General features: G+C 68.2%; 4 protein-coding genes across 6 annotated transcripts; 3 read left to right on the forward strand and 1 right to left on the reverse strand.

Moving 5' to 3' along the window:
* The first annotated feature begins 214 nt into the window (after positions 1-214).
* DNAI2 (dynein axonemal intermediate chain 2) lies at positions 215-10,854 on the forward strand. Of its 2 annotated transcripts, XM_074921740.1 has the most exons (14): positions 215-397; positions 532-693; positions 819-940; positions 1,875-2,017; positions 2,634-2,747; positions 3,490-3,629; positions 3,765-3,887; positions 4,238-4,461; positions 4,695-4,830; positions 5,020-5,166; positions 5,333-5,514; positions 10,070-10,223; positions 10,319-10,465; positions 10,562-10,854. In XM_074921740.1, the coding sequence occupies exons 1-14, from the start codon at positions 215-217 to the stop codon at positions 10,745-10,747; spliced, it is 2,163 nt and encodes a 720-aa protein (XP_074777841.1). In that variant the 3' UTR covers positions 10,748-10,854. The 2 variants fall into 2 exon arrangements, with proteins under 2 accessions (XP_074777841.1, XP_074777842.1); XM_074921741.1 differs by lacking the exons at positions 10,070-10,223; positions 10,319-10,465; positions 10,562-10,854 and adding an exon at positions 5,605-5,983 and having other exon boundaries at positions 5,333-5,547.
* KIF19 (kinesin family member 19) lies at positions 10,765-13,810 on the forward strand (the record flags this gene model as incomplete). The annotated part of the gene is made up of 8 exons (XM_074922409.1): positions 10,765-11,233; positions 11,299-11,422; positions 11,519-11,705; positions 12,000-12,243; positions 12,412-12,506; positions 12,577-13,066; positions 13,302-13,453; positions 13,556-13,810. Coding segments are annotated over 8 exons (1,908 nt in total), but the record flags the coding sequence as incomplete, so codon positions are not given.
* A 48-nt stretch (positions 13,811-13,858) lies between these two features.
* On the reverse strand, positions 13,859-19,543 carry BTBD17 (BTB domain containing 17). Its single transcript, XM_074921742.1, has 3 exons — positions 17,751-19,543; positions 16,268-16,544; positions 13,859-15,799 (listed from the first exon to the last, which is right to left on the reverse strand). The coding sequence occupies exons 1-3, from the start codon at positions 17,842-17,844 to the stop codon at positions 14,719-14,721; spliced, it is 1,452 nt and encodes a 483-aa protein (XP_074777843.1). The 5' UTR covers positions 17,845-19,543; the 3' UTR covers positions 13,859-14,718.
* Positions 19,544-21,827: 2,284 nt separating this feature from the next.
* GPR142 (G protein-coupled receptor 142) lies at positions 21,828-24,434 on the forward strand. Of its 2 annotated transcripts, none has more exons than XM_074921743.1 (2): positions 21,828-22,340; positions 22,803-24,434. In XM_074921743.1, the coding sequence occupies exons 1-2, from the start codon at positions 22,205-22,207 to the stop codon at positions 23,666-23,668; spliced, it is 1,002 nt and encodes a 333-aa protein (XP_074777844.1). In that variant the 5' UTR covers positions 21,828-22,204; the 3' UTR covers positions 23,669-24,434. The 2 variants fall into 2 exon arrangements, with proteins under 2 accessions (XP_074777844.1, XP_074777845.1); XM_074921744.1 differs by having other exon boundaries at positions 22,940-24,434.
* The last annotated feature ends 225 nt before the right edge of the window (positions 24,435-24,659 follow it).

The raw sequence follows: 24,659 nt of genomic DNA on the forward strand, positions 1-24,659 counted from the left end.
GGCGGCGAGCGGCGGCCATCACGTGACACCATCTTTTCGCCCTCTCCAACATGGCGGCGCGCGTCACGTGGTCCCCCTCCGGCGTTGCCCGGCAACGGCAGACGCGGCCCTGCCAGTGGCTCCCAGTGAGGCCGCGCTGGGGAGCGCTGGGGCCCGCCCTGAGGCCCCCGATCCCTGCCGGGGCTCCCCCAGAGCAGGACCCCGCGGGGCCGCCATGGAGATCCTGTACGTGTACACGCGGAAGCGCAGCGAGTTCGGCCGGCCCTGCAGCTTCTCCGACCGGCCGGCCAAGGTCAGCGTGGACATCGCCCCCAACCCCGCCATGGCCAGCGGCTTCGTGCTGAGGAACCCGGTGGACAGCGCGGTCCAGCACACCAGCGACATGTCGGAGCACGAGGTACCCTGCCCGCCTGCCCACCGCCGGCGGCCTCCAGGCCGCCGCTGGACGGAGGGGAAAAGGTGGCGGTTTGCGCTTTTTTCACCTCAAGATTCTTGCTCTGTTTTCTCCGTGCCACAACCCCCCCACCCCAGGTCAACACCGAGCGAGTGGAGGTGGAATCCCGCGGTGTCAACCACATAGAGGGCGGCTGGCCCAAAGACATCAACCCGCAGGAGGTGGAACAAACTATCCGCTTCCGGAAGAAAGTGGAGAAAGATGAAAACTACGTCAACACCATCATGCACCTCGGTGCCGTAAGGCCCTGCCCGTCCCCCCTCCTCGCCTCCTGCTCCCAGAGCCCCCCTTGCCCACCCGCCGCCGGTTCCCTGGCCTAGGCAGCTCCCCCAGGGCACGGCCTCTGCCTGTGCTTTCCCCGCAGCTGATGGAGCACTGCGTCAAGCAGAACAACGCCATCAACATCTACGAGGAGTATTTTGGGGAGGAGGAGATGGCAGAGGTGGAAGACGAGCCCCCTTCTGCAAAAACCGTCAATGTCATCAGGTAGCACAACCAGCTGGGCTCTCCCAGATCCACAGCGGGCTACTGCCTATGGAGACAAAGGAGGTGGAAAACCCGGAGGCTTTAGGATAGTGCTGGATCCATTTAGTCTGGAGAAGAGGAGGCCTCCTGGCCCTCTGCAGCTCCCTGCCAGGAGGGGGCAGAGAGGGGGGATGAGTCTCTGGAGCCAAGGCCCCAGCGCCAGGCCCCGAGGGAATGGCCTCAAGCTGCCCAGGGCAGGGTCAGGCTGGCTCTGAGGAAGGATTTCTGTGCAGAAGGGGCTGTTGGGCGTTGGAATGGGCTGCCCAGGGCAGGGGGGAGTCCCCGGGATCCCTGGGGGGGTTGAAGAGTCGGGCTGAGCCAGCGCTGAGGGATCTGGGGGAGTTGGGGGGGGTCAGGGGGAGGGTCATGGCTGGGCTGGAGGAGCTTCAGGGGCTTTTCCAACCCAGATGATTCTGGGATTCTGTTTATGGATGCAGAGACCTGCTGCAGCCCCCCTGCTCCATAAGTGGGTCTGTTCCCCCCCTCCCTGCCCTCCACCCTCCCAGGCACTTTGGAGATCGGTACCAGGGTCTAAGGACAGACACAGCTTTGAGCATCTCCTAACAGTGCTTTAGACAGGATTTTTTTTTTTTTTTTTTTTTGGTGCCTCAAAGATTATTTCCAAATGTCAATGGCTGTTAGGTCATTTCTAGAAGTCAGATCCAGTAACTTAATGGGATTCTTAGAAATGCATAACTGGAAAGGCTTTATTAAATCATCAACTCTTCTCCCCCCGCCCAACCCCCAAGAGAATCGTTTCCTGCACTCAGTGCTCAAGGGCTGCAGCTTGTTTTAATTGCAGTTCCCACAGTTTCCTTTGGGAGACAGTCATCCCAGGGCGTGACACAGCTGTTAGCAAACTAACATCTTTCTTTGATGTCCTGTTATCAAAAAGGGATCCAAACGTAACCAAGAGGACGGCCACGCATCTCTCCTGGCACCCTGACACATGCAAGAAACTGGCAGTGGCTTATTCCAGCCTGGAGTTCCAGCAAAACGCAAAAGACATGAGCTTTGACTCATACATCTGGGACCTTGGTAAGGGGAAGGGAAGACTCACCAGTCAGTAACGCTGCCGCTGCGGAAGCACTTTGTGTTCTTCAAAGAGTGTAATGAAGCCTCACAGCACTCCGGAGGGGGTGAACAGGGGTTCGGTTTCTGCTTTGCCCACAGATCAATGCCAAGAAGGGGAGAAATGGGACCTGAAAGCTGGCCAACAGGTGGAAAATAACCACTAAAATCCCACTACATGACTTCATGAGCCAGAGCGCCTGTGACCACAACAGGCAGCTGAGCCACACTCCTCTTATGTGGTTCTTGCCTTTATATGGTTCACTCGTGCTTAAGAAAGAAAGAGGCAGCACAAGCCCAGGCTGAGAATTGCCCTGTTCCGACAGACTCTCTCAGGCCTTTTGGAGGGAAAAACACAAAGAAGAGGGGTTGGGGTACCAGGGGTTGGGGTACCAGGGGTCTGTCCCCAGGCTGGCAGGTGAGGACAGGCCAGCTCCCTTCCTCGGGGAAGTTGAGGCACCCTGGGGCCAGCGCCGGCACGGCAGGGAGCCAGGCGTGGAGGAGCGGGGTGCAGTGTTGGGGCGTTTAGAAGTGGGGGTGCTTGCCCTCCAGACTTTGCTTTTTACTCACCCCTTCTTGGCAGAAAACCCCAACAAGCCGGAGCTCGTTCTGAAGCCGTCATCCCCTCTCGTGTGCCTGGAATACAACCCCAAAGACTCGTACGTCCTGGTGGGAGGATGCTACAACGGGCAGCTGGGTAAGCCGAGGCCATGCCAACAAGCGCCTGGCTTCGTTTTAATTCAGTAAGAGCCTGGTTCCAGCGCTGCTGCACTCACCAAGGACGTAACATCCTTAGTGCTGCGGCTGGGAGTATCCCCAGCACGGCCTGGGGCTTTGCGGGGAGGGACAGGCGTGTGCTCCCCGGAGCAGGGACTCGGGGAGGAGGGGGGGGGACACTGCGCCTGGGAGCCCCTCACAGGCCTGGCGGGGATCACTGGATCCAGCAGCTGAGCAGCACGTGGCCCCATGGCAAAATCCCAGGGGAGCTGCCGTTGGTTTGTGCACCGACTTGTTCTTGTGCTGTTGTTGCAAGCGCTTGGAGAAGGGCCCCTCTTTGCCAGCCTCGTTTATGGCTCTGTTATTTACTCAGCCACGCGAGGCCTCTGGTTTATTTGGGCTCGTTTCAATGTTTTCCTCACCGTTCACAGCAGCAATGGGAGCTGACAGGCCACGGGGCTGTCACTGCTCGCTCTGCAGGTGACGGAGGGGAGGGACCTCGCCCCGGCCTTCGCAGCGCTCCCCGGGCGCGTGGCGCGGGCCCAGCGGAACACGCTCCGTCACATCCAATTGCTTAATTAGAAGTGAGGAAGCGGGAGCGCGGGTGGCTCGGTGCCACCAGCTTGGGCAGCGGGGCAGCATCTCCTCGGCGAAATGCGTGGCCAGCAAAGGAGCCAGGCAAGGGAGTGGTGTGGGTCTTGACAGCTCCTTTTTCTCCCCAGCTTACTGGGACACCAGGAAAGGGGGGCTGCCCGTGGAGGTGTCCGCCGTGGAGGTCAGCCACAGGGACCCCGTCTACGGAGCCGTCTGGCTGCAGTCCAAAACGGGCACTGAGTGTTTCTCAGCCTCCACCGACGGGCAGGTAAAGGGCAGGGGAGGGTGCCAGGCCCCCGGGCTCGCAGCGTGGGCTGGCACGGGGCAGCTGCCTGGCCCCTGGCCCTCCGTGGCAGAGCCAGGAGCAGCCCCCACGCCCCCTCCCGCTCCTTGTCCCACACAGGTCCTGTGGTGGGACATCCGCAAGCTGTCCGAGCCCACCGAGACGCTGGTGCTGGACATCACCCGGAGAGGGCTCCGGGAGAAGGCGCTGGGCGCCATCACGCTGGAGTTCGAGCCCACCATGGTGAGTGTCTGTGCCAAACCGAGCCGAGCCGGGCGGGCAGAGCCCATCACCCCGGGGCGCGGCACAAGTGTGTGATGCCCAGAGTGACCCAGAGCACCGTGCTGCACCTTCCAGCACGTTCTCACCCATCTTGAAGAATTCAGAGTTGATGTTTTCCCAAAACACAGGGTCTTGCTGGTCTCTAAATCCCCCCAGTCGCGGTAGGTCCCGGGGCGCTGTTCTCCCCCGGCGCTGACTGTAACAGGGTCCCCCCTGCTCAGACAGAAAAGCCCTTCGCTGCCCCACAGCCCCCAGCCCCGTGGGACCCCCCCACCCTGCTGATGGCTGCTCTCTCCTGCTCCCACCCTCAGCCCACCAAGTTCATGGTGGGCACAGAGCAGGGCATCGTCATCGCCTGCAACCGCAAGGCCAAGACACCCTCTGAAAAAATCACCAGCACCTACAGCGGCCACCACGGACCCGTCTACGCGCTGAGCAGGAACCCTTTCTACCCCAAAGTCTTCTTGACGGTTGGGGACTGGACTGCTCGGATCTGGTCGGAGGAAACCAAGGAATCGTCAATTATGTGGACCAAGTACGTGTCGGCGTGTGTTTGCCCTGCAAAAACTCTTTTGTTTTTTTGGGTGGGAGGGTGGGTGATGAGCAGGCTCTGGTCTGCTCGGCTCAGGCAGGAGGTGGTGGGATGGTCACCAAGGCAGAGCGGTGGCCAAGGGCACCGGAACGGGGGGTGGCCAGGCCTGGGCTCTGGGCTGCAGCCGTGGGGCCGGGGGGATGGAGCCCATCCCCGCTGCCTCGGGTCTGTGGCAGGTACCACCTCTCCTACCTGACGGACGGGTGCTGGAGCACTGTGAGGCCGGCTGTCTTCTTCACCACCAGATCGGACGGGACCCTGGACGTCTGGGACTTCCTCTTCAAGCAGAAGGACCCTTCCCTCAGCCTGAAGGTTCCTCTGGGTCCCGAGGAGGGGGGAAGAGCTGGGGCCATCTCTGCCGGTGCCTGGCAGTGCCTAGAGCCCCATGCGCCCAAAATTTTGTTCCCGTCACTGACAACCACGTGGGTTTGCCCTCTGCCAGCTCATCTTGCCCCGTGCGGCGTCACATCAGGGCTCAGGGCCACCGTCCTCCCTCCCCAGGTCTGCGACGAGCCCCTCGCCAGCCTGCGCCTGCAGGACAACGGCTGCGTCGTCGGCTGCGGCTCGAAGCTGGGCACCATCACCCTGCTGGAAATCTCCTCGGGGCTCTGCACCCTCCAGAGGAACGAGAAGACCCTGGCCACCGCCGTACGTGTGCTTTAAGCCACGGGCCACCGTGCTGGGTCACGGCAGAGCCCTCAGTGCTGCCGGCACGTCGCCAGCCCCGCGCACAGCGGCTCTGCCAGCGAGCCCTGTAGGGAACACGCCGACCCGTGGGGTCCCCTGCGCCCCTCAACCCCCCGCCCTGCCCTAGATGTTCGAGCGGGAGACAAAACGGGAGAAGATCCTGGAGGCCCGGCACCGGGAAATGCGGCTGAAGGAGCGCGCCAGGTCCGAGGGGCAGGGGACAGAGGTGGAGGAGAGGCCGGTGGAGAGTCCCCAGGAGGTGTTTGACCGTGCCCGCAGGGACTTCTTCGAGGTCATCGAAGCGGAGCTGCAGAGGAGGGCGCGGGCAGGGACCCACCGCCCGCAGGGCGAGGTACCGGGGACGGGAGGAACCGGCGGTGAGTCCCTGCCGTGGCGCAGGGGACGGGGCTCAGCCTCTGCCTCTGAGCTTAAACACCACGCGGGAGAGGAAGCGGCTGCGGAGGGGGAAGAGGGCCAGGTGCCCAGGGACGAGGAGGAGGATGCCAAGGTCAGTGCGCTCCAGCTCCGCGTTCCTTCCCCCCTCCTCCCTGCTGGGGTTGCTGCTCCTCGTGTGGGGAGGGGCCAGGCAGAGCTCGGGGGGTCTCTGCCTGCCGGGGGGGAGCAGAGGGTCCCTGACCCCACACCTGCCCCCTCTGCAGGAGCCGTAGCCGAGACAGGACCGGTGGCTCGCACAGAAACCTTCGTGTTGGTCACAGATGGCCCTTTGCCCTCCTGATTTTTTTTTTTTTTTTGCGTTAGGTTGAATAAACAGGAGCTTTCCACGTCACGTTTCCTGTTTTGTCACAGCGGGGTTGAGCAGAGGGTGGGAAATTCACGTCCTGTCGCTCTTCATCTCCCCTCCTCGAGCCAGGCCACGGGGCGAAGCCGGTCGATACCCGCGGCGGAGCTCCCGTGTGGCAGCGGGGTGACCTTTGGGGTGCCCCCCAGCCACCGTGCCCCTGAGCGATGCCGAGCAGCTCCCCGTGCCCCCAGCCTCTCCCTGCGAGAGCAGCTCTGCGCCGGGTTATCGGCGCTGGGTAAACACGGCCCGAGCCCGCGGTACCCCCACGGCAATTCTTAACACGCCGCCGCGCCCGCTCGCCCCACGGCTCAGCTCTCGGGATGGAGCCCTCCCAGAGACCCTTCCCCAGGCTCGGGGGGGGGCTGGAGGGGGAGGACGATGCTGCTGACACCATCCTGCCTCGGCAGGGCGGTGGGGAGGGGGGCTGGGGCCTGGTGTTGGCCCTCAAACAGGGTTTGTGCAAAAACCAACCTCACACGGAGCCCAAAGCCCAGTTTTATCCCATCGTTGTGCAAAAATGGTCGCTTGGGGGGGGTCATTCCGTGACACTCGCACCCCACACAGAGGAGCTGCAGCCTGTTTATCCCATCCCATGATTAGTAACAAGCTGACACTCCTTGGTCTGTCATTCCCGTGGCGTTTGCTAGGGGTGGGTTATATCCCAATCAGCCCCTCGTGCTGTGTAAATGAACACACACGCTCCTCGCGGGTGGTGGGGGCGAGATTTTCGGTCTTGAATTGAGTCGGTGGTCGCAATCTCCCCCCCGACACCTTCACTTCTCCTCCAGTTTCCACAGATTTTCGCTGCCTTCCTGCTTCTCGGGCAATCAGCACGCTCCGGGGCAGGATGCTCCCCGCTAATCAATCCCTTCTCGCCTCCCCGGTGGGGACGTCCTTAGCAAGGCCTGGCTCGCAGGGGCTGCCGCAAAGGAGCTGGGGATTCTTGGTCCTTGTGCTTGAGCAGAAACATTTATAGGGGTTAGAAAACTGCCCTGTCCTGGGGGGGACAGGGCCCGTGGCCCCCCAGCCCTGAGCTGAGCGCGACCATGTCCCAGCACAGCCGGTTCCCATCAGGTTCACCCCCAGCTGTGGGAAGGGAGCTGAGCACCAGCCCCCCAGCTCAGCTGAGCACCTCGTTAGGGGCCAAACCCTAATTATACCAATAAGGAGAGGTGGAAAGGCATTTCCCCCAGCCGTGCTGGGCCCTGCGTTGTGCCCCCCCAGCTGATGACACCCTGGCTGTGCCCTGGGGCTGGCGGTGCTGTGGGTGTCTGGGGTCGGGGCAGGCAATAGGGGGGGTGCAGCCTCCACAGTGGCTGGGGGGGCACCCGAGGGGACACCCCGGGGAGGACAGAGGGTCTTAGCCCCAGCCTGGGGCGCTGCCAGTGCCTGGGGAAGGGAAGGGGGGAGAGCCAGGCTGGGGTCCCCCACTGAGCCCTCCCCGGGGACACTTAGGGACCGGGCTGCAGTGGGGGGACAGAGTGGGGGATGCAGCTCCCCTCGGCCCCTAAGGCCCAGCTCTGGGGGACAACGAGGGCCAGTGAGTCCTGGCCAGTGTCACGTTGTCCCCGGGGGAAGCAGCACCCCACGGCTGCACCCCACAGGGCTGGGATGCGGCCGGAGGGGCGACGTGACAGGGACAGTGTGGCTGCTGTGACTCACCTGTCCTGCCACCCCCCCGGAACACCCATCCCTGCCACACCTCGGCACTGCGGGGCTGGTTTGGCAGATGCTTTTGGGGCACTCTGGGGGGTTTGGGGGCACAGAGGTCTGGCAACAGCCCCCCAGTCCCACCGTGCCACCGTGGGCTCGCCCATCCCCGAGCCACGTCAGCGGGGGGCCGGGTGCCAGCGGGAGGGCGCTGCCCGCCTGCCCCTTTGAGGCCGGTCCCAGAGGTGTTCGCTTTCCTCCCAGGAAAATAAACCTCTAATTGCAGCACCGAGCATGGAGGCGGGGGGTCCCGGGGGCTGCGTCGGCACTGCCGCGATGGCTCGTGTGCAGGTCCGTGTCCCCACGTCCCGCCGTGTCCCCGTCCCCGCCGCCCCACGTTCATCCCGGTGTCTCGCAGGTGGCTCTTCGCATCCGTCCGATGAGCGCGGCCGAGCTGGCCGAGGGGGCCTGGCCCGTCGCCCACCGCCTGGACGAGCAGGTATGGCCGCGGGATGGGCACCCGGGGGTTCACCGGGCACCTGTGGGCTCCTCGGGCACCGCCTGGCCCTGGCGTTTCACCCCCCCCGACTCCTTCATGTGCTTCACAGCTCCTGCAGGAGACCCTGCAATAACAAAGCAGCAGAGTGGGGAGCTCTGGGGGATCTGGGTGAGGAACCCCCCTTCCTGCGGTGCTGTGGGACCCCAGCGCTGTCCCCGTCCCCAGTCCTGGGTGGAGGGGGAGGTGGAAACAGGGCAGCAGTGAGGGGGCAGCTTTGCGTTACAGGAAAAGTCAAAACTTTGTGTCGCAACGGGAGCGGCTGGGAGCCGGGGACCCCGCGAGGGGCCGTTCACGCAGGGACAGGGACACGCAGGGTCTCTGTGGGTTGTCGGCGTCCCCGGCAGTGGGTACCTTGGTGTGTCGCGCTCACAGGGGTGCCTTTGTGCCGCCGTGCCCAGGTGGGTGCAGCCGGCCCAGCAGGTCCCCTGGCACCGCGCACAGAGCTGGCTTTGAACCCCAGCCCGGCCTGGGGACAATGGGACGATTCAGGAGGACAAAAGGGCCCCGCGCCGGCAGGACCGGCACCAGCCCGGGCACCTCCTGCGCCCTGGCACGGAGGGGACGCCGGCCCCGGCAAAGCAGGGGAGGGGTGCCCACGGGGTCCCGTGAGGGCTCAGACCCACTGGAGAGCACATCCCAGTGCCCTTTTCATGCCAGGGTGCCCCCCACCCATGCCTGGGCACCCCCTTGGCTCTGACCCCCGCTGTGAGTGACGCGGGGTACCCGGGCAGGAGCACGGGGGGACGATGCAGCTCAGAGCAGGCAACACCAGGCAGGGTCCTCAGTCCCCACCGGAGCAATTGCATTGCCCAGTGCCAGGGTGCTGATGCCCAGGCTCCAAAAGCTGAATCCCACTCGGGTCCCCCCCCCCCCAGCCAACTCCCCTCGCGTCCCCTGACAGGTCGTGGTGCTGCGAGACCCCCTGGCAGAGCCTGATGACGTCCTGCGTGCCAGCCGCTCCCGGCAGAAATCCTACATCTTTGATGTGGCCTTTGACGCCACGGCCACCCAGGTGGGTCCCTTGGGGCACGGGGTGGCGGAATGCGGGGCTGAGGGAGACAGGCTGGGGCACCCGGGGCAGCAGGTGGAGGTGGGGGGCAGCAGGATGCACCCCAGGGTTTCTCACCCTCCCCCAGGACACCGTGTACCGTGCCACCACCCAGAGCCTCGTCACGGTTGTCATCTCCGGCTCCAACGCCACCGTCCTCGCCTACGGCCCCACGGGTGAGGGGTGCAGGGCTGGGGAGTGGGTCAGCCCCATGGCTGGGGGGACTGGGGCGGGGGGGGGGTTTGTCCCGGTCCCCAAGCCAGCCCCTTCCTCTCCCCCAGGCTGTGGGAAGACTTACACCATGCTGGGCACCGATGGCGAGCCCGGGCTCTGCGCCCGCACCCTGGGGGAGCTCTTCCAGGCCATTGAGGACGCCAGCGGGGACGTGGAGTACGAGGTCTCCATGTCCTACCTCGAGGTGCGACAGGGACACATGGGGACATGTCGTGTCCCCCCGTTACACGGCCCCAGACCGAGTATCTCCGCACCCAGCGTGGGACGCTGAGTCCTCGCGGGTCGCCACACTGCGGGAGGGGGACACGCACACGCCCAACTCCTTCCCCCCCGCCCAGATCTACAACGAGATGATCCGGGACCTGCTGAACCCCTCGCTGGGCTGCCTGCACCTGCGGGAGGACGCCGGCGGCACCGTCCAGGTGACCGGCATCACCCGGGTCCCCGCCACCAGCGCCGACGAGGTGAGCCAGCGGGCACGTACGGGGCAACGGGGAGAGGGGGTCCAATGAGCCCCCCCCCGCGCTCCCCGTCTGCCCCAGGTCATGCGGCTGCTGGCGCGGGGGAACAGGCAGCGGACGCAGGAGCCCACGGCCGCCAACCGCGGGTCGTCGCGGTCCCACGCGGTGCTGCAGGTCACCGTGTGCCGGCGGCAGCGGGGCCGGGGGCTGCGCCACGGCCGCCTCTTCATGATCGACCTGGCGGGCTCCGAGCGGGCGGCGCAGGTACGGCACCCCCGGGGGGCTGCGGGGCTGGGGATCCCCCCTCCCCGGCCTCTCTTTTCCCAGGTTTTTCCCTCTGCTTTCCCCGCCCCGCCCAGACGCAGAACCGCGGGCAGCGGATGAAGGAGGGAGCCCACATCAACCGCTCGCTGCTGGCCCTGGGCAACTGCATCAAGGCTCTGAGCCACCGGGCAAGCAGCAAGTACATCAACTACCGCGACAGCAAGCTGACCCGCCTGCTCAAGGTGCACCCGGGGGTCCCCCCGGCAGGTCCACGCTGGGGAGGGGGCACAGCTCGCCCCTGCCCTGGACCCTCTCAGCCGTCCTCTCTCCATGGCCAGGACTCGCTTGGGGGCAACAGCCACACGGTGATGATCGCCCACATCAGCCCGGCCAGCACCGCCTTCGCCGAGTCCCGCAGCACCCTCGCCTACGCCCACCGCGCCAAGAGCATCCGCACCACGGTGGGGCTGGGAATGGGGGTCCCTCCGTCCCCCGAGCAGCCCCCCTCGACGGGGAGGGTATGAGGTGTTCACCCCTGTGCTGCTCCACGGGTGCCCGGAGCGGGGGAGCTACTCAGGGCTGGGGGGTGCTCAGGACCGGCTCCGCGGCCACGTGCTGCTTGGGGACACTGCGTGGGGACCCTGTGGGGACACAGCCGTGCTCTGCTTGGGGACACTGCGTGGGGATCCTACACAGAGACATACGTGGGGACCTTCTCCACCAGCTCTGTCCTGCCTGGGAACCCTCTTCAGGGATCCTACTTGGGGACCTCCTTGGGGACCTGCTCCATCAGCCAGGCCCTGCTCAGGGACCCCACTTAGGGACCCAGTTTGGGGTCGTGCGGTGCTGTGGCCGTGGGACATTCACACCAGCCCCATCCCAGGTGAGGCAGGACCCGCTCAGCGTCGCGGCCGACCTGCACGGGGAGATCCAGCGCCTCAGGGGCCAAGGGGACGCCAAGCTGGGGCGACCGGGGCAGGGCAAGCACCGGGACATCCCCTACACCCAGGGTACGGTGCAGCCCCCCACCTTCCCACGGCCCCCAGGGCTCGGCGCTGACGCCTGCTGCTTCCAGCCCAGGTTTGGCTGCGCAGTGCCCGCAGGGAGCTGGCTGGTGCCCACCGGGAGCAGGTGGCCCTGTCCCACCTCCTCCTCCGGCCACAGGGCACCGCGGGGCCGGCCCAGCACCTCCTCGCCCCGTACGTGAGTGTGGGACCCCCCGCGGGGATGGGGACACCCCGCTGACCCTGGCTGGCGGTGAGACCATCTCCTCCTCCTCCTCCTCCTCCTGGCAGCAGGGCACGGCGGGGCCAGAGGTGCAGCGAGGAGGAGCGGGGGGAGCCAGTCGGCCCCAGTGACGGTGAGGGGGACTCGGACGCAGGGGACAAGCGGTTGGAGGTGCCAGAGCCACCCGATGTGGCCGTTGCCCACAAGAGCGTCACGGTTGTGGTGGAGAAGCAGGACAGGCTCCGGCAGCGGAAGGTTTGGGAGCCCCGTCCCCACTACTGGCAGCTGAAACCCCATCACCAGGGAGCTGAGTTTGACAAGTCTCAGCCTGGCAGCCCTGTGGGGACACAAACACTCATCAGGGGCGCTGGCAGGGATGGTGGTGTCATGGCAGGGAAGGTGGCGGTGGGCAGGAATAGTGACCCCGTGGCAGGGATGATGCTGTAGTAGCAGGGACGGTGACCCCCGTGGCAGGGACGCAGATGCCCTGGCAGGGCCGGTGGCCTCGCTGCGTGCCCACAGGCAGAGCTGTCACGGCGCTTTCGGCAGAGCCAGCAGCACGCGCGGCGGCTGGAGGAGGCCCTGCGGCCCCGGAGCATCTCAGGGGAGCAGCGGGAGCTCCTGGCCCTGCTCCGCTGCCCGCGCCGGCCCGAGCTGGAGCTGCCAGAGCCGCGCTCCCACACGCTGCTCGAGGGTGGCCTCCGGCACCCACCGGCCGTCACCGCGCAGCGCTTCGGCCGTCACGGGGCCCTCTGCGCCCTCATCATCCGGCAGCAGCAGCAGCTCATCGCCGGTGCGTCCCTGCCGTGATTCCCACCGCACCGAAGGGGCCTCTCGTGTGTTGTCACGCCGGGAGTCCCGCAGCCTCACCGGGACGTGCCCGCGATGCAAAGTCTCCCCCGGAGTCGCGCCGTCACCACGTGGCACGGCCGGTTGATGCCCTTCGCCCTCTCGCTGGCAGACCACCGGCTGTCGGTGCCGCGGCCACTGGAGGAGCTCTACGAGACCTACCTGAGGGAGCTGGCGGGGGACCCCGGGGACACCGGCACCCTCAGGGTAGGGCAGGGTGGCTCCAGCCCCCCTCTATGCCCCAGACAGGTCACTCACCCCCTGTCCCCCCGCCCAGGGCATGTCCCTGCCCAAGATCCTGCCGGCGTGCGGCGCTGAGACCCCGCTGGCATGGGACAGCGGGCAGGCACGGAGCTGCGGCCACCCCACGCCCTGCCATGACTCCCTCCCGCCGCTGCGCCCCACGGGGGACAGGTATGGGTGGGCACCCACCACCACGCCCCCACGGGGGACTGCTGAGGGGTGTCCCCTCCCCAGCAGCGCCCCAACCCCCCCGTGTTCAAGAAGACCCCGTGGGCACAGCAGGTGGGGGCTGGGTGGGCGACGGTTCCAGATGTGGAGCAGCACCAAGAGCGTCACGGCCGAGGCCACCCAGCACCAGTCCCGCATCCCCGGGAGCACCCACCCGCACCCACCGGCACCCGGGGAGGAGCAGGGTGACGGCAAGCGCAGTCTGGCACACAAGAAAGGTGGCAAGGAGCCGGGGAGGAGGGAGGAATCGCTGGATGGCAGGAGGAGATCGAGGCGGTCACGGTCCCAGCTGCGGGGTAGGTGCAGGCACGGGGTGGGGGCTGTGCCCCCCGGCGAGGCGGCGCTGACTCGACCCGGGATGTGCTGGGGCTCCGGGAGAGCCGTGTCGGGGGCCCTGGGGAGGAGGGCAGGGTGGGGAGCCCCCCACCAGCTCCCCTTGGCATCCCTGTGCCCACCGGTGGGGTGTCAGCGCCCTATGGCCTGTGTCCCCCCTTCACATCACGGTTCCTCCCCAAATCACCGTGCCCACAGACCCCCTCCGCGGCAGCCGGCGGCCCCCGGGGGCTCCCCGAGATGCAGAGCCGCCCCGAGCGCACCGTGCTGGCGGGGGTGCGGGCACCCAGCACCCAGGGATCCCCCAAAGTGCTGCCTGGAGCAAAGCCGCTCCCTCAGACAGCTGCCAGGTGAGCCCCCGGCTGGGAACGGGCGGCAGGGGCCATCGCCCCCCCCTTCCCTGTGCCCCTTCCCCGGGTGTTGGGGTCCCATCTCAGCCTCTCCCCCTCCAGCTCCCCACCACCCCCGGGCAGGGCCAGCACCCGCGGCACGACTGCATCACCGGGACCGGTGCCAGGGCCTCCAGCAAGGACGATGGAGTCACCGGTGCTGAGCCAAGCGGGCGAGGGGCTGGACCCCGTGCCAAGCCCACGGGCTGAGCACCCATCCCGCCAGCCCCAGCACCCTGGGGCATCCCCCGTGCACCCCCCCCCAGTGCCAAGCCTGGGAGCACGGCTGGGGCGAGGGGCAGCGAGCAGGGCAGGGGGCCAGCGCTCCCTGTGCCAGCGCTGAGGCAGCCACACAAGTCCCCGGGGAGGGACGCAGCCGTGCCGGGCAGGGATCCCGGCCAGAGCCACGCGGCTGCTGTGGGAAGGGCCCCGTGGGTGCTCAGCACCCGGAGGACGCAGCCGTTCACCCGGCACCCAGCGTACGGATGGGTGCAGGGCATCTGGCCGGGCGTTTGTCCTTCCCAGGGGCTACATTAAAAGGAGACACGCTGAGCTGGGGAGTGACGTGACTGCTGTGGCCCTCCCCGGGGATGGGGACCCCCCCCCCAGACACACCTGCACACCCCACGCTTGTTTTCTGCCTTTATTCAGAATGGGGTGAGGGGATGGGGCAGGGATGGGGCAGCTGCCCCCCAAAGCCCCCTCTGCTGCTGGGAGAGGCAGCCGGCCCACCCGCCCCAGCCTGGGCACGCACCCAGCTCGCCACCGAGCCTCGGGGTGCTGCTGCCGGGGTCCCCGTGCCGGCAGCCGGCCCCAGCGCCGCCGCCTCGCTGCCCGGCGCAGAGGGACTCCAGTGCCACAGGGGTGGCATCGCAGGAGGGACAGGCCGCCTCCGTCCCCATCCTCCCACCGTCGGAGTTCGCGAGCCCAGGATGTGCCCCGCGGCCACGGGGCTGCACGTTTCACCCCCTGCGCCACCCGCACGGGGCTGGGGGGCTCCCGGTGTCCCCCGTCCCCAGCTCCCCACAGGCACCCGGGGACAGCGATGGGGACGGGACATGGCAGGGGGACAATCGGGGAGGGGTGGGCAGCGGCAAGCGCAGCCCTAGGGCCCCCCGACATGGGGAACCTCCGTCTACCTACGAGCAGGAGAACCAAACACGAGCCCCCCCACCCCGCCACAGGGTGGGGGGGACAGTCCGGCAGCGGGACCTGGCTCTGCCTCGTTACTTCTTCACCTTGATGAGGGAGTGGTAGATGGGTTTGATGATGATGTGGAGGTGCAGGGAGTTGTCGATGAGGTACTCGGAGGTGCGTTTCTGCAGGTCGGCGTGGGCGAGGAAGTCGGCCACCTCCTCCGAGCTCTGGTGGAAGCTGTAGGCGTGTTTCACCAGCACACGGCCCTGCTGCCGCACCCCCACCAGCACCGTCTTCTGGAAGCTGACCCCGGCAAAGTCGGGGCTGCTCATCGCCGGGGTGATAACGAGCCGGGGGCGACCGTCCTCGATGCGCACGGGCTGGACGGCGCCCGAGGCCGAGTCCGAGTAGACGGGGCGGAGGCTGACGGGCAGCCAGCGCGGCGAGAACAGGACGTTCCAGGTCACCCGTTTGCCGGCGTCGTGGCTGCTGGGACCCAGCTGGGTCTGGAAACTGGTGCTGCGGTCGTCCCGCGCCGGGTTGTTGATGACCCACTGGGAGCCCCAGCTGGGCGCGAGGTAGTTGCGGGGCAGGAACATGCTGCAGTTGACGTCGAAATACTTGGCGAAATGGAGCGGGGAGGCGGCGTGGAACTGGAAAGCCTGGAAGAGCAGGTCCTGCACCGCGGCGTAGTGCCGCGCCAGCACCGCCGACTGCGCCTGCAGCCGGAAGAGCTGGCTGGGCGCGATCATGGGGTAGCGGATGGCGCGCAGCACCCGTTCGGCCACGGGAGCCTCGGGCTGCCGGCGGCTCAGCCAGCCCTCCACGGCGGTGTAGAGCTCCAGCTCGCTGTGCAGCACCAGGTCGGAGCGCTCCAGCAGCACCAGCAGCAGCTCCACGCTCACCGAACCCCACTCGGCACTGCCCAGCACCGCCGAGAGGTTCCAGGCCAGGAACTGGAGGCAGGTCTCCTGCAGCGCCGCGTCCCCGACGCGCACGGCGTAGTGGTACCAGCCCACCACGTGGCCCTGGCTCGACTCGCTGGCCAGGTGGGTCTTCATGTAGTCGGCCACGCCGCGCTGCAGCCCCCACACCCGGTACTTGCTGGCCAGCTGGTGCATGGGGATGGCTTGGTGCAGCAGGATGGAGACCCCCCCGCAGTACAGGTACCTGGGGCAGAGCGTGGGGCCGTGACATTGTTGTCCCCTAATCCCCTGCCCGGCCCAGCCACAGGCGTCAGCAGCACAGGGGAGCATCCTCCCTCCTGGGCTGCATCCCTCTGGGCACCCCCATCCCGTGGGTCCCCCATGATCCCCAGGGGAGCATCTTCCCTCCTTGGCTGCATCCTTCCAGGTATCCTCCTCCCGTGGTCCCCAGAGGAGCATCCTCCTCCTTTGGCTGCATCCCTCGGAGTATCTCCATCCCATGGGGCCCCCGTGGTCCCCGGGGGAGCATCCTCCCTCCTGGGCTGCATCCTTCTGGGTGTCCTCATCCCATGGGGGTCCCTTTGATCCCCAGGAGAACATTTCCCCTCCTTGGCTTCATCCCTCTGGGCACCCCAATCCCACAGGGCTCCCACAGTCCCCAAGGGAGCTGCATCCCTCCCGACATCCCCATCCCACGGGGTCCCCACGTTACCTGATGAACTTCTCGAAGAGGGCGGCAGTCTCGGGCGGCTCGTGCAGGGTGACGACGCTCTGGTTGCGCAGGAGGCTCTCAAAGACCTCGCTCTGGAGGCTGAGGAGCAGCTGGTGGGTGTGGAAGACCTTGGCCTCGTCGGAGGCGGCCGTGCGTACCCGCAGCACCGAGTCGCTGCCGTTGCCGTTCTGCAGCAGCTCCTGCAGCCGCTGCAGCAGCGTCAGTGAGTGGTTGATGGTGGCCGCCGTGGCCTCGCCGCTAAGATCGGTTTTCTGGGCTGGGGGGAGATGGGACCGTCCCAGTGCTGCACCCCGGGAACTCCGGGGCGCAGCAGAGTGGGGCGATGAGCCGTTACCGGGGGGCTGGAGAAGCCTGGCTCCGTGCACATCCTCCCCCCCAGCGCTGGTGCCAAGGGGGTGTGGGGAGGACGAGGGGACGCGGGGACATTTGCGTCCTTGGGAGCCAAAAAACTGCTTTTCTGCAGCAGAAGGGGTGAGACCACCATGTCCCGGGCTGGGACGTGCTGGGAAATGGCCCGGTGCCAGGCAGCGTTGGCTCGCAGCCCGGTCTGCCAGCCCCAAGCCCGTCCCCGCTGCGGGCAGAGCGAGCCCTGGGCATTGCCCCCGACCTCCCGCGTCCCCGACTGACACGCGGGGGACACGAGAGCCCGTGGGTGTGGGGAGCCAGGCACGCTCAGCCCCTGCACCCCGGGATGGGGTCCCCGCGGTCCGGGCAGCCCGGCGACAACCGGCTGCGGAGCAGGCAGCTGCTGTGCCGTGCCAGCGCCCGGTGCCATCCCTGCCTCCTCGCTGGCACCGGGAACCGGCACCTCCTGCCCGGCCAAGTCTCGGTCCCCTCCTCCGGCTGCGTGTGCCACCAGCCCAGCTTGGCCCCGGCTTGGGCACACACCGGGGGTGACCGTTCCCCCCGTGTCCCCACAGTGCCGGGCTCCCAGCAGGGATGGGGGACCAAGTCAGGGGTCTCCGCGCTCCCGCAGACACAGGGAGCCTTCCTCCTCCTTCTCCTCTCCCTCGTGCCTGGCACAACTTCCACCCCCTCCCCAGAGCATCCTTCCCCCAGGGTGAATTTGGCCCCATCTCTCTCCAACCCCGACAAACCCACAGATTTCCCTTCCCAGCGCCGGCTTAACCCCGCGGGGTTGGGGAAGGGGATCGGGAGCCCCTTGCCCCGCGGTGCTGGACGCCGCTGCCCGTGGCACTGAGCCGTCCCGGGGCGGCCGCCAGCACAGCCCAGCTCCCCCCCCAGCACCCCCCGGGCACCGTGGGGCACAACCGTGGGGCACGGCACGTCCAGGAGCCGAGTCCGTCCCTCCCCAGGTGCCACGACGGGGCGGGCTCAGCCTCCCACCGGCATCACCGGACACCCACACCGCGGCCGAGTCCCACCCCGGCACCCGGTGCGGGCAGCGGGACCCACAGCACCGGGAGCCCCCCACGCCGCCCCCCGCCACGGCCACCCTTACCGGCTTGCACGGTGAGGAGGAGGAGGAGGAAGGCGGCGGCAGCGCAGCCCCAGCGGCGGGTGGCCACAGGCCAGGCGGCCGGCAGCCTGGCCATGGCTTCGCAAGCGCATCTGCCGGGTTCCGCGCGGCTCGGGGCGTGCGGCGCTTATGTAGGCCACGAGCCCTCCCAACCCGCGCGCCCGCGCCGCCACATCGATTGGTGGAAACTGGGACCGGCCGTTACCAAGGGAACCGCTTCCAGCCCCCGACCATCCCACCCTGACCCCGGACCCCAGCCTCGCACCCCGAGGTGGCGTGACGGGGTGCCCCGGTGAGCCCCGGCACGGCACGAGGGCACCTCCCTTTGCCGCCTGCTCCCGCCGAGGCCCGGCACCGCCGTGTCGTGGCGCAGCCCCACGCGTGGCCGCGGCCCTTTGTGCCGTCGGGCTGCAGCAGCGGGGTCTTTGCATTCAGGGCACAGCTCGGCGTGGCCTCCCCGCTCCCCCCCGGCTCATGGGTATTCATGCCGGCAGCAGCCCATCACCATGGCATCCGGGCTGCCGGCAGGAACTGCCTGCCCTTTTCCCAGCCTTTGCAGCCAAGAGGCCGCTTGCGCCGGGCGAGTGCCCTGTGCCGGCCTCCGCTGGCACCTCGCCCGCCCCGACGGCTCTCGGGGGGCTTCGCAGCGGGGCTGGGGTGGTGTTTACCCCCCCACCCCCCACCCTCCATGCAGCCCCCGGTGCCACGGTGGTGGGGCTGGGTGTCCCCCACCCTGCTGTGGGACACGGGCACCCCTCGGTGTGGGGACGAGCAGCCCCAGTGAGCAGGGTGGGAGCAGGGGGTGTCTGCACCCCACTTTTGGCCCCAGTGGTACTGTGGGGTCCCCACAGGGGGCTCTGACCCCCACAAACAGCAGCAGCCCGGCACGCACGGGCACGGCAGCCCCTCACCCACCACCCAGGCCCCCCGTGAGGGTGTTGGGGGGCTGCCGTGCCGCGTGAGAGCCCCCCCCCACGCCCCACAGCTCAGCGCTCCCCCAAGTGCCCCTGCGCCAGGTCACCTCGGGGTGCAGGAGCTCCGGGGCCCCCCATCTCCTGGGGACACCGCCGGGGAGATGCTGTGACCTTCAGCGCGTGGCAGTGCCGGAGCCGCGCAGGGGGACATTAAACCGCTCCCGGTTATCGAGCGTCTGTCCGCGCGGACGGGATTAGCGCCGGTGCCCGCGGTGGTCCTGCGGCTCTGTGCCGAGCGGGGTGACAGCGTGGCGTGGCCGGAGCTCGTCACACACCCCCCGGCTGGGGCCAGCTGGGTGGGGGGTGCTCAGCCCTTGCCCCGGCTCTGGCACGGTGCCACCCGGTGCTGCCGCCGTGGCCGGGGGGGGTCGGTTTGTGCCGTCGAAGGCTCCTGAGGACACGTTTGCTTTGGGGTCACGCGGGAGCAAAGACGGGGCCACGGAGCTGAGGAGCCCCGAGCGCAGACCCGGAGGGCGAGCGAGGGGCCTGGGCTTGGGGTCTCCAGATGTTGAGCGTGGGCAGATGTTGCCGCAGCTCCCCGGGGAGGGTGGGTGGCGATCACTCACCTGGCCCTGACAAGCCACCCGGCCATCACAAGCCACTCCCGGGGCTCCCTGGCCCCTCGCAGGGACAGGCGGGGCGATGCCTGGCGCCGGGGGTCGAGCGTGGGGCAGGGGAGCCTCGGGGGGGGGATGAGGGTCCCCCCAACGCCGTGGCACAGCCGGTTAACACCCCACCGCATCCACCGCTGCCTCAGGGAACCACCCGCCCGCAACAACCCCCTGCCCGCAACAACCCCCTGCCCACAACAACCCCCTGCCCGCAACAACCCCCCGCCCGCAACAACCCCCTGCCCACAACAACCCCCTGCCCGCAACAACCCCCCGCCCGCAACAACCCCCCTGCCCGCAACAACCGCCCGCCCGCAGGAGCGCGGTGGCATGGTGCCAGCCCAGGGACCCCGCGTCCCCCGCCGGGCTGGCACAGGCTGTGGGGGACGTGGTGGGGACACACGGAGGGACCGTGGGGCCGGGGCTGGGGGGTCACCAGGGGACAAGGCAACGGGGAGATGGAGAGAGCAGCTGCGCCCGCTCCGGTAATTGCGGCTGAGGCGGGGAGGGTTGGCTCACCATAGCGACCCGTGCCAGGCGGGAGCATCGCCCGCGTGTGCTGGGGGGGCACCGGTGGGGTTGGGGGGGGGGGGCGGGAGTCGGGGGTGGCCCCAGGGACAGGCGGGGGACATCAGCCTTCCCTGTGCTGCTGGGGAAACTGAGGCACGGGCAGGTTTTTTTTCCCTCCGGGGCTGTGCCAGGGGGGTACCTGGGCACAGAGCGAAGCCCCACAGGGATGGGCGGGTGCACACGGGCACACACTCATGTGCACACGCGTGTGCACGCGCACACCCGCTCCCCCAAGGCCCCGGAGGTGGTTGGGGACCCTGTGCCAGCACCCAGCACCTCACCAGGTCCCTGCCTGCCCCCCCCCCCCCCCGCTTCTGCCCATCCCAGCCCGCCTCGGGGTGTGCAGCAAACCCGAAACTGGGGCTCCAGCACCCAAGGGAGGGGGGCCGGGGGTCGGGACGCAGGAATGACGCACCCACCTTGGTGACAGAGGCCTTTGGGTACAGCCGGGGGGGCCCAAGCTGTCCCCAGGCACCCGAACCGCCAGCCCTACTGCTCTGGGGTGGGGACGAGCTCTGTCACCGTCACTCAGGGCTGGCACAGCCCCCCCCCTCCCCAGGTGACCCCATCCCTGGCCCCCGCGGGAGCAGCGAGCGAGGCCCGGGGACGTCCTCCTGCCCCGGTAGCCCAGCCCGCGGCTCTGCCCACCCGCTCTCCCTCCGCCCCGCGGCCCTCAGGCGATGCCGCGGGTGCCGGAGGGGACACGGGTGGGGACACGGACACCGGTGGGGACACCGACACTGACGGGGACACCGACACCGGTGGCTCTCTGGGCCCAGGGACGGTGCCACCACACACCGGGTGGGTGGCACAGGGGCCACCGAGGTGAGAGTCGTCTCTGGGGAGCGGGACCCCGGGAAGGGGGGGGCCGGGGGTTAAGGGGGGACTAGGTCGGACCCAGACACCCCCCCCACCCCCCCAAAGCAAACGGGGTCAGGGCTGGGAAAGGGTTAACGCGCTCGATGCTCCAGCGCCCTGGGGGATGTGAGGGGCCGGGACTTGCCCCTCCTGATTAGCCAGATCTAATTAACAGTTAATTGACATCCCCCTGCACATCTCCCCCCCCCCCCTCCGGGCTCTGCGCTCCCCCCCCCCGGATCCCTGTTGCCAGCCCAGCCCGGCGCGGCGGCCAAACCCCCCCGGGCCCCCCCACTGCGGGCACTGCTGGTGGGGGCAGATCCATGGCGGGGGGGCCGGAACGGGAGAACGGGCGGGGGGAGAAGTGCCCCCCCCTCGTCCCATCGGGGGTCACCGGTGACTGGGACTGGACCAGTTTGGGGTCCCTGTTGGGCCAGGGTCGGACTGGGACCTGAGCGGTGCCCAGTACCGCCCCCCCCCGGGGATCATACCCCCCCGTACACCCCGCAACACCCCCCCCTCGGGCTGGAGATTCCCTGCGCACCCCCCCAAGGCTCAGAACCCCCCTCCCCAGCGCCCCCCCAGTGCTCAGGCCCCCCCCCAGGGCTCAGCCCCCCCCCCTGCACCCCCCCGGGCTGAAGATCCGCCCCCCCCGCGCTCAGGACACCCCCCACCCCTTCACTAAGGTTGGGGGGGGGGAGGTTGGTGGTCGCGGTCCCCCTCGAAAGATGCTAATTTGGGGGGGGGGGGTAGAACCACAGATTCTGACCAATCAGAACGCAGCGCTCAGCTTCAGCCTCCCGATGCCTGGGGAACGCCTCTCTGATTGGCTGAAGCCTGGTTCCCTTTAGCCAATAGGAGAGCAGAGCTCGGCAGGGGGGCGGTGCCGCCCGGGTTTATGAATGGTTGGACGGGGGGGGGGGCTGGCAGGGGTACAGGCAGGGGGGCAGGCAGGGGGGCAGGCAGGGGGGCAAAGGAACCGGCTGGCAGCCTGGAGGTGGCAAACCCCCCCCTGGCACCGCTGGGACCACCGGGGTGTCACCCAGGCCGGGACCCGGACCCTCACCCCCCCTGGCAGCCCCCAAGAACCCGGTGGTTTAATGTTTTGGGGTTTTTGTTTGTTTGGTTTTTTTTTCCCAAATGATAAATAGTGCTGTGGGGGAGGGAATAAACCGGGAGCTTCTCCGGTAGCGGGGTCACCCCCCATTGTCACCCCAGTGTCCCCACGGGGGCTGGATGGCGGGTCCCTCATCCGGCAGCTCCAAAACGTCCCATCGCGGCGGCAAAACCCGGGGCAACCGCCCCCCGTGGGAGCCAACCCCCCCCCAGCCCCCTGCACCATGTCCCTGTGCCATGTCCAGGTGCCACCGGGGTCCCCTGACACCCCCCGTCTCCCCTGGCAGCCGGTCCGTGGTGGAACGCGATGGTCCCGGTGCCCAACGGCACGGCCCCGGTGGGGGCCGGCGAGGCGGCGCGGCCGGAGCTGGAGCGGTCGCCCTGCATGGTCGGCATCGTCCCCATCGTGTATTACAGCGTCCTGCTGGGGCTGGGGCTGCCAGGTGAGGGCTCTGGGGCTCGGGGGGGGGGTTCCCAGGGATGGGGGGGGCGGGGGGGGTAACCCCCATCCTGCCTCATCTCAGCTGTGCGCCCTCAGCCCAGCCTGCGCCCTCGGCCGCCAGCAGAACCCCGTCTTTTGGGGATACCGGAGCTTTTTGGGGATACCGGAGCTTTTTGGGGATGGGGAGAAGAGTCTTCAAGGGTGGGGGAAACCACCCTGCTCCCCAGAGCCCCCCCCGCGGCCTCGGGGCCGGCCCCAGCTGCGGTGCCCAGCCCCACGTGGCAGGTGCTGCGGCAGCAGGGACAGATGGTATTTGCGCTGCTTGGGCTGACACGCGGAAGAGATTAATCAGCTCAGCAAATCTCCAGCGCACCGTGAGATTTATAACTGCCCGCCCCAGCTGGGGCCCGGGGCTGCTCGCTGCGGGGCCCCCGGGGTCTCACATCGCTCCCCGTCCTTCCAGTGAATGTCCTGACCGCCGTGGCCCTGTCCCGCCTGGCCACGAGGACCAAAAAATCCTCGTACTGGTACCTGCTGGCTCTGACCACCTCCGACATCCTCAGCCAGGTCTTCATCATTTTTGTGGGCTTCATCCTGCAGACGGCCATCCTGGCCCGGGCGGTGCCCAGCGCCTTCATCCACACCGTCAACGTGCTGGAGTTCACGGCCAACCACGCCTCCATCTGGGTCACCGTCCTGCTGACCGTGGACCGTTACGTGGCCCTGTGCCACCCGCTGCGGTACCGCGCCGTCTCCTACCCCCGGCGCACCCGCAAGATCATCGCGGCCGTCTTCGCCGTGGCGCTGGCCACGGGGATCCCCTTCTACTGGTGGCTGGACATGTGGCGTGACGCCGACCCCCCCACCGCCCTGGACACGGTGCTCAAGTGGATTCACTGCGTCACCATCTACTTCTTGCCCTGCAGCATCTTCCTGGCCACCAACTCCATCATCATCCTCAAGCTGAAGCGGCGGAAGCGCTCGGGGGGCGGCCGACCCCGCCTGAGTAAGACCACGGCCCTTCTCTTGGCCGTCACCACCGTCTTCGTCGTGCTCTGGGCTCCCCGGACCATCGTCATGATCTGCCACCTCTACGTGGCCTCGGTCAAGAGGGACTGGCGCGTGCACTTGGCCTTGGACATCGCCAACATGGTGGCCATGCTCAACACCACCCTCAACTTCTTCCTCTACTGCTTTGTCAGCCAGACCTTCCGCCGCGCCGTGGGCGAGGTGCTCCGGGCCCACCCCCGGCACGGCCCCCGCCCCAGCACCCCCCGCTGCCCAGTGGCCCTGAAGCCTCTGGAGCTGCTGGACGGCACGGCCCTCTGAGCTGGTGCTTGGCCGGGGGTCCCGGGGCTCACCCAGCCCCCTGCACCCCACCGGGACCCAGTGAGACCCTGCCCTGGGGGCGCTGCCCCCCCCGCGACGGCCGCTCCTCCGCGGTGCCGGGGGTTCCCGTGGGTGCTGGTGCCCGGCCGACACATGGCGCTTCTTTGGGGACCTCGGGCTGCCCCGTCTGGTGGCAGCACCCCCTTACACCCCAGGGACCCCTGCCCGTGCTCAGCCCCTCAGGACACGCAGCATTTGACCCCCCCCGGGGTACAGCCGTGGGGCAGCCAGGACGTGCCCCAGCTCCGCGCAGGAGCTGCCGCCTACCCCACATGTGCCCCCCCCCCCCCCGGGTTGGGGTCCTCTCCAGCCCCACAGCTGGGGGGTTCAGGGGGCTCCCACGGCCACTTTCTGGGTTGTTCTCCTGCACCGAAGGTCCCGGGGGACCCAGCGGTCCCGCCTGCCCAGGGGCGGGGGGGTGACGGGTGCAGGTGAGCTCCTGCGGGTCCCGGCGAGGCCGCGGTGCCCGCTGGGGGCCGGTGGGACGGTTCTTCCTCCATAAACTGCCCCGCTGAGACCGAAACTCTGCCTGGGTCTGACTCCCTGCCAGCGGCTGGCACTGGGGTCCCCCTGCACACCCCGGGGCTCCTGCCCTGGCAGTCGGGGGGTGCAGGGAGGGACAATCCACGGGGTCCGGTGTCCCCAGGCTGTGGGGCACAGGCACCCCGGGCACACCCCAGCTCCAGGCTCTGCAGGAACCAGCGCCCCCCTCCCCACCCCGTTATTCACCCAGAGTCACCCCCAGCATCTCCCACCGGCTGCAAGGGAGGGGGTTCAATATGGGCTCCCCCCCCCTTCCCCGCCTCGAGTGCACCCAGCCCTCCCAGTTACACCAGTGCCAAGCCCTGCTGCGCCGGCCTGCCTGTCCCCAGCTGCCACCAGAGGGCAGGGACGGGACACCCTGCAGAGCAGGCACCCCAGCCCCCCACCC

This window comes from Athene noctua, chromosome 18, assembly GCF_965140245.1.
Source record: "Athene noctua chromosome 18, bAthNoc1.hap1.1, whole genome shotgun sequence".
NCBI classification, from domain to species: domain Eukaryota; kingdom Metazoa; phylum Chordata; class Aves; order Strigiformes; family Strigidae; genus Athene; species Athene noctua.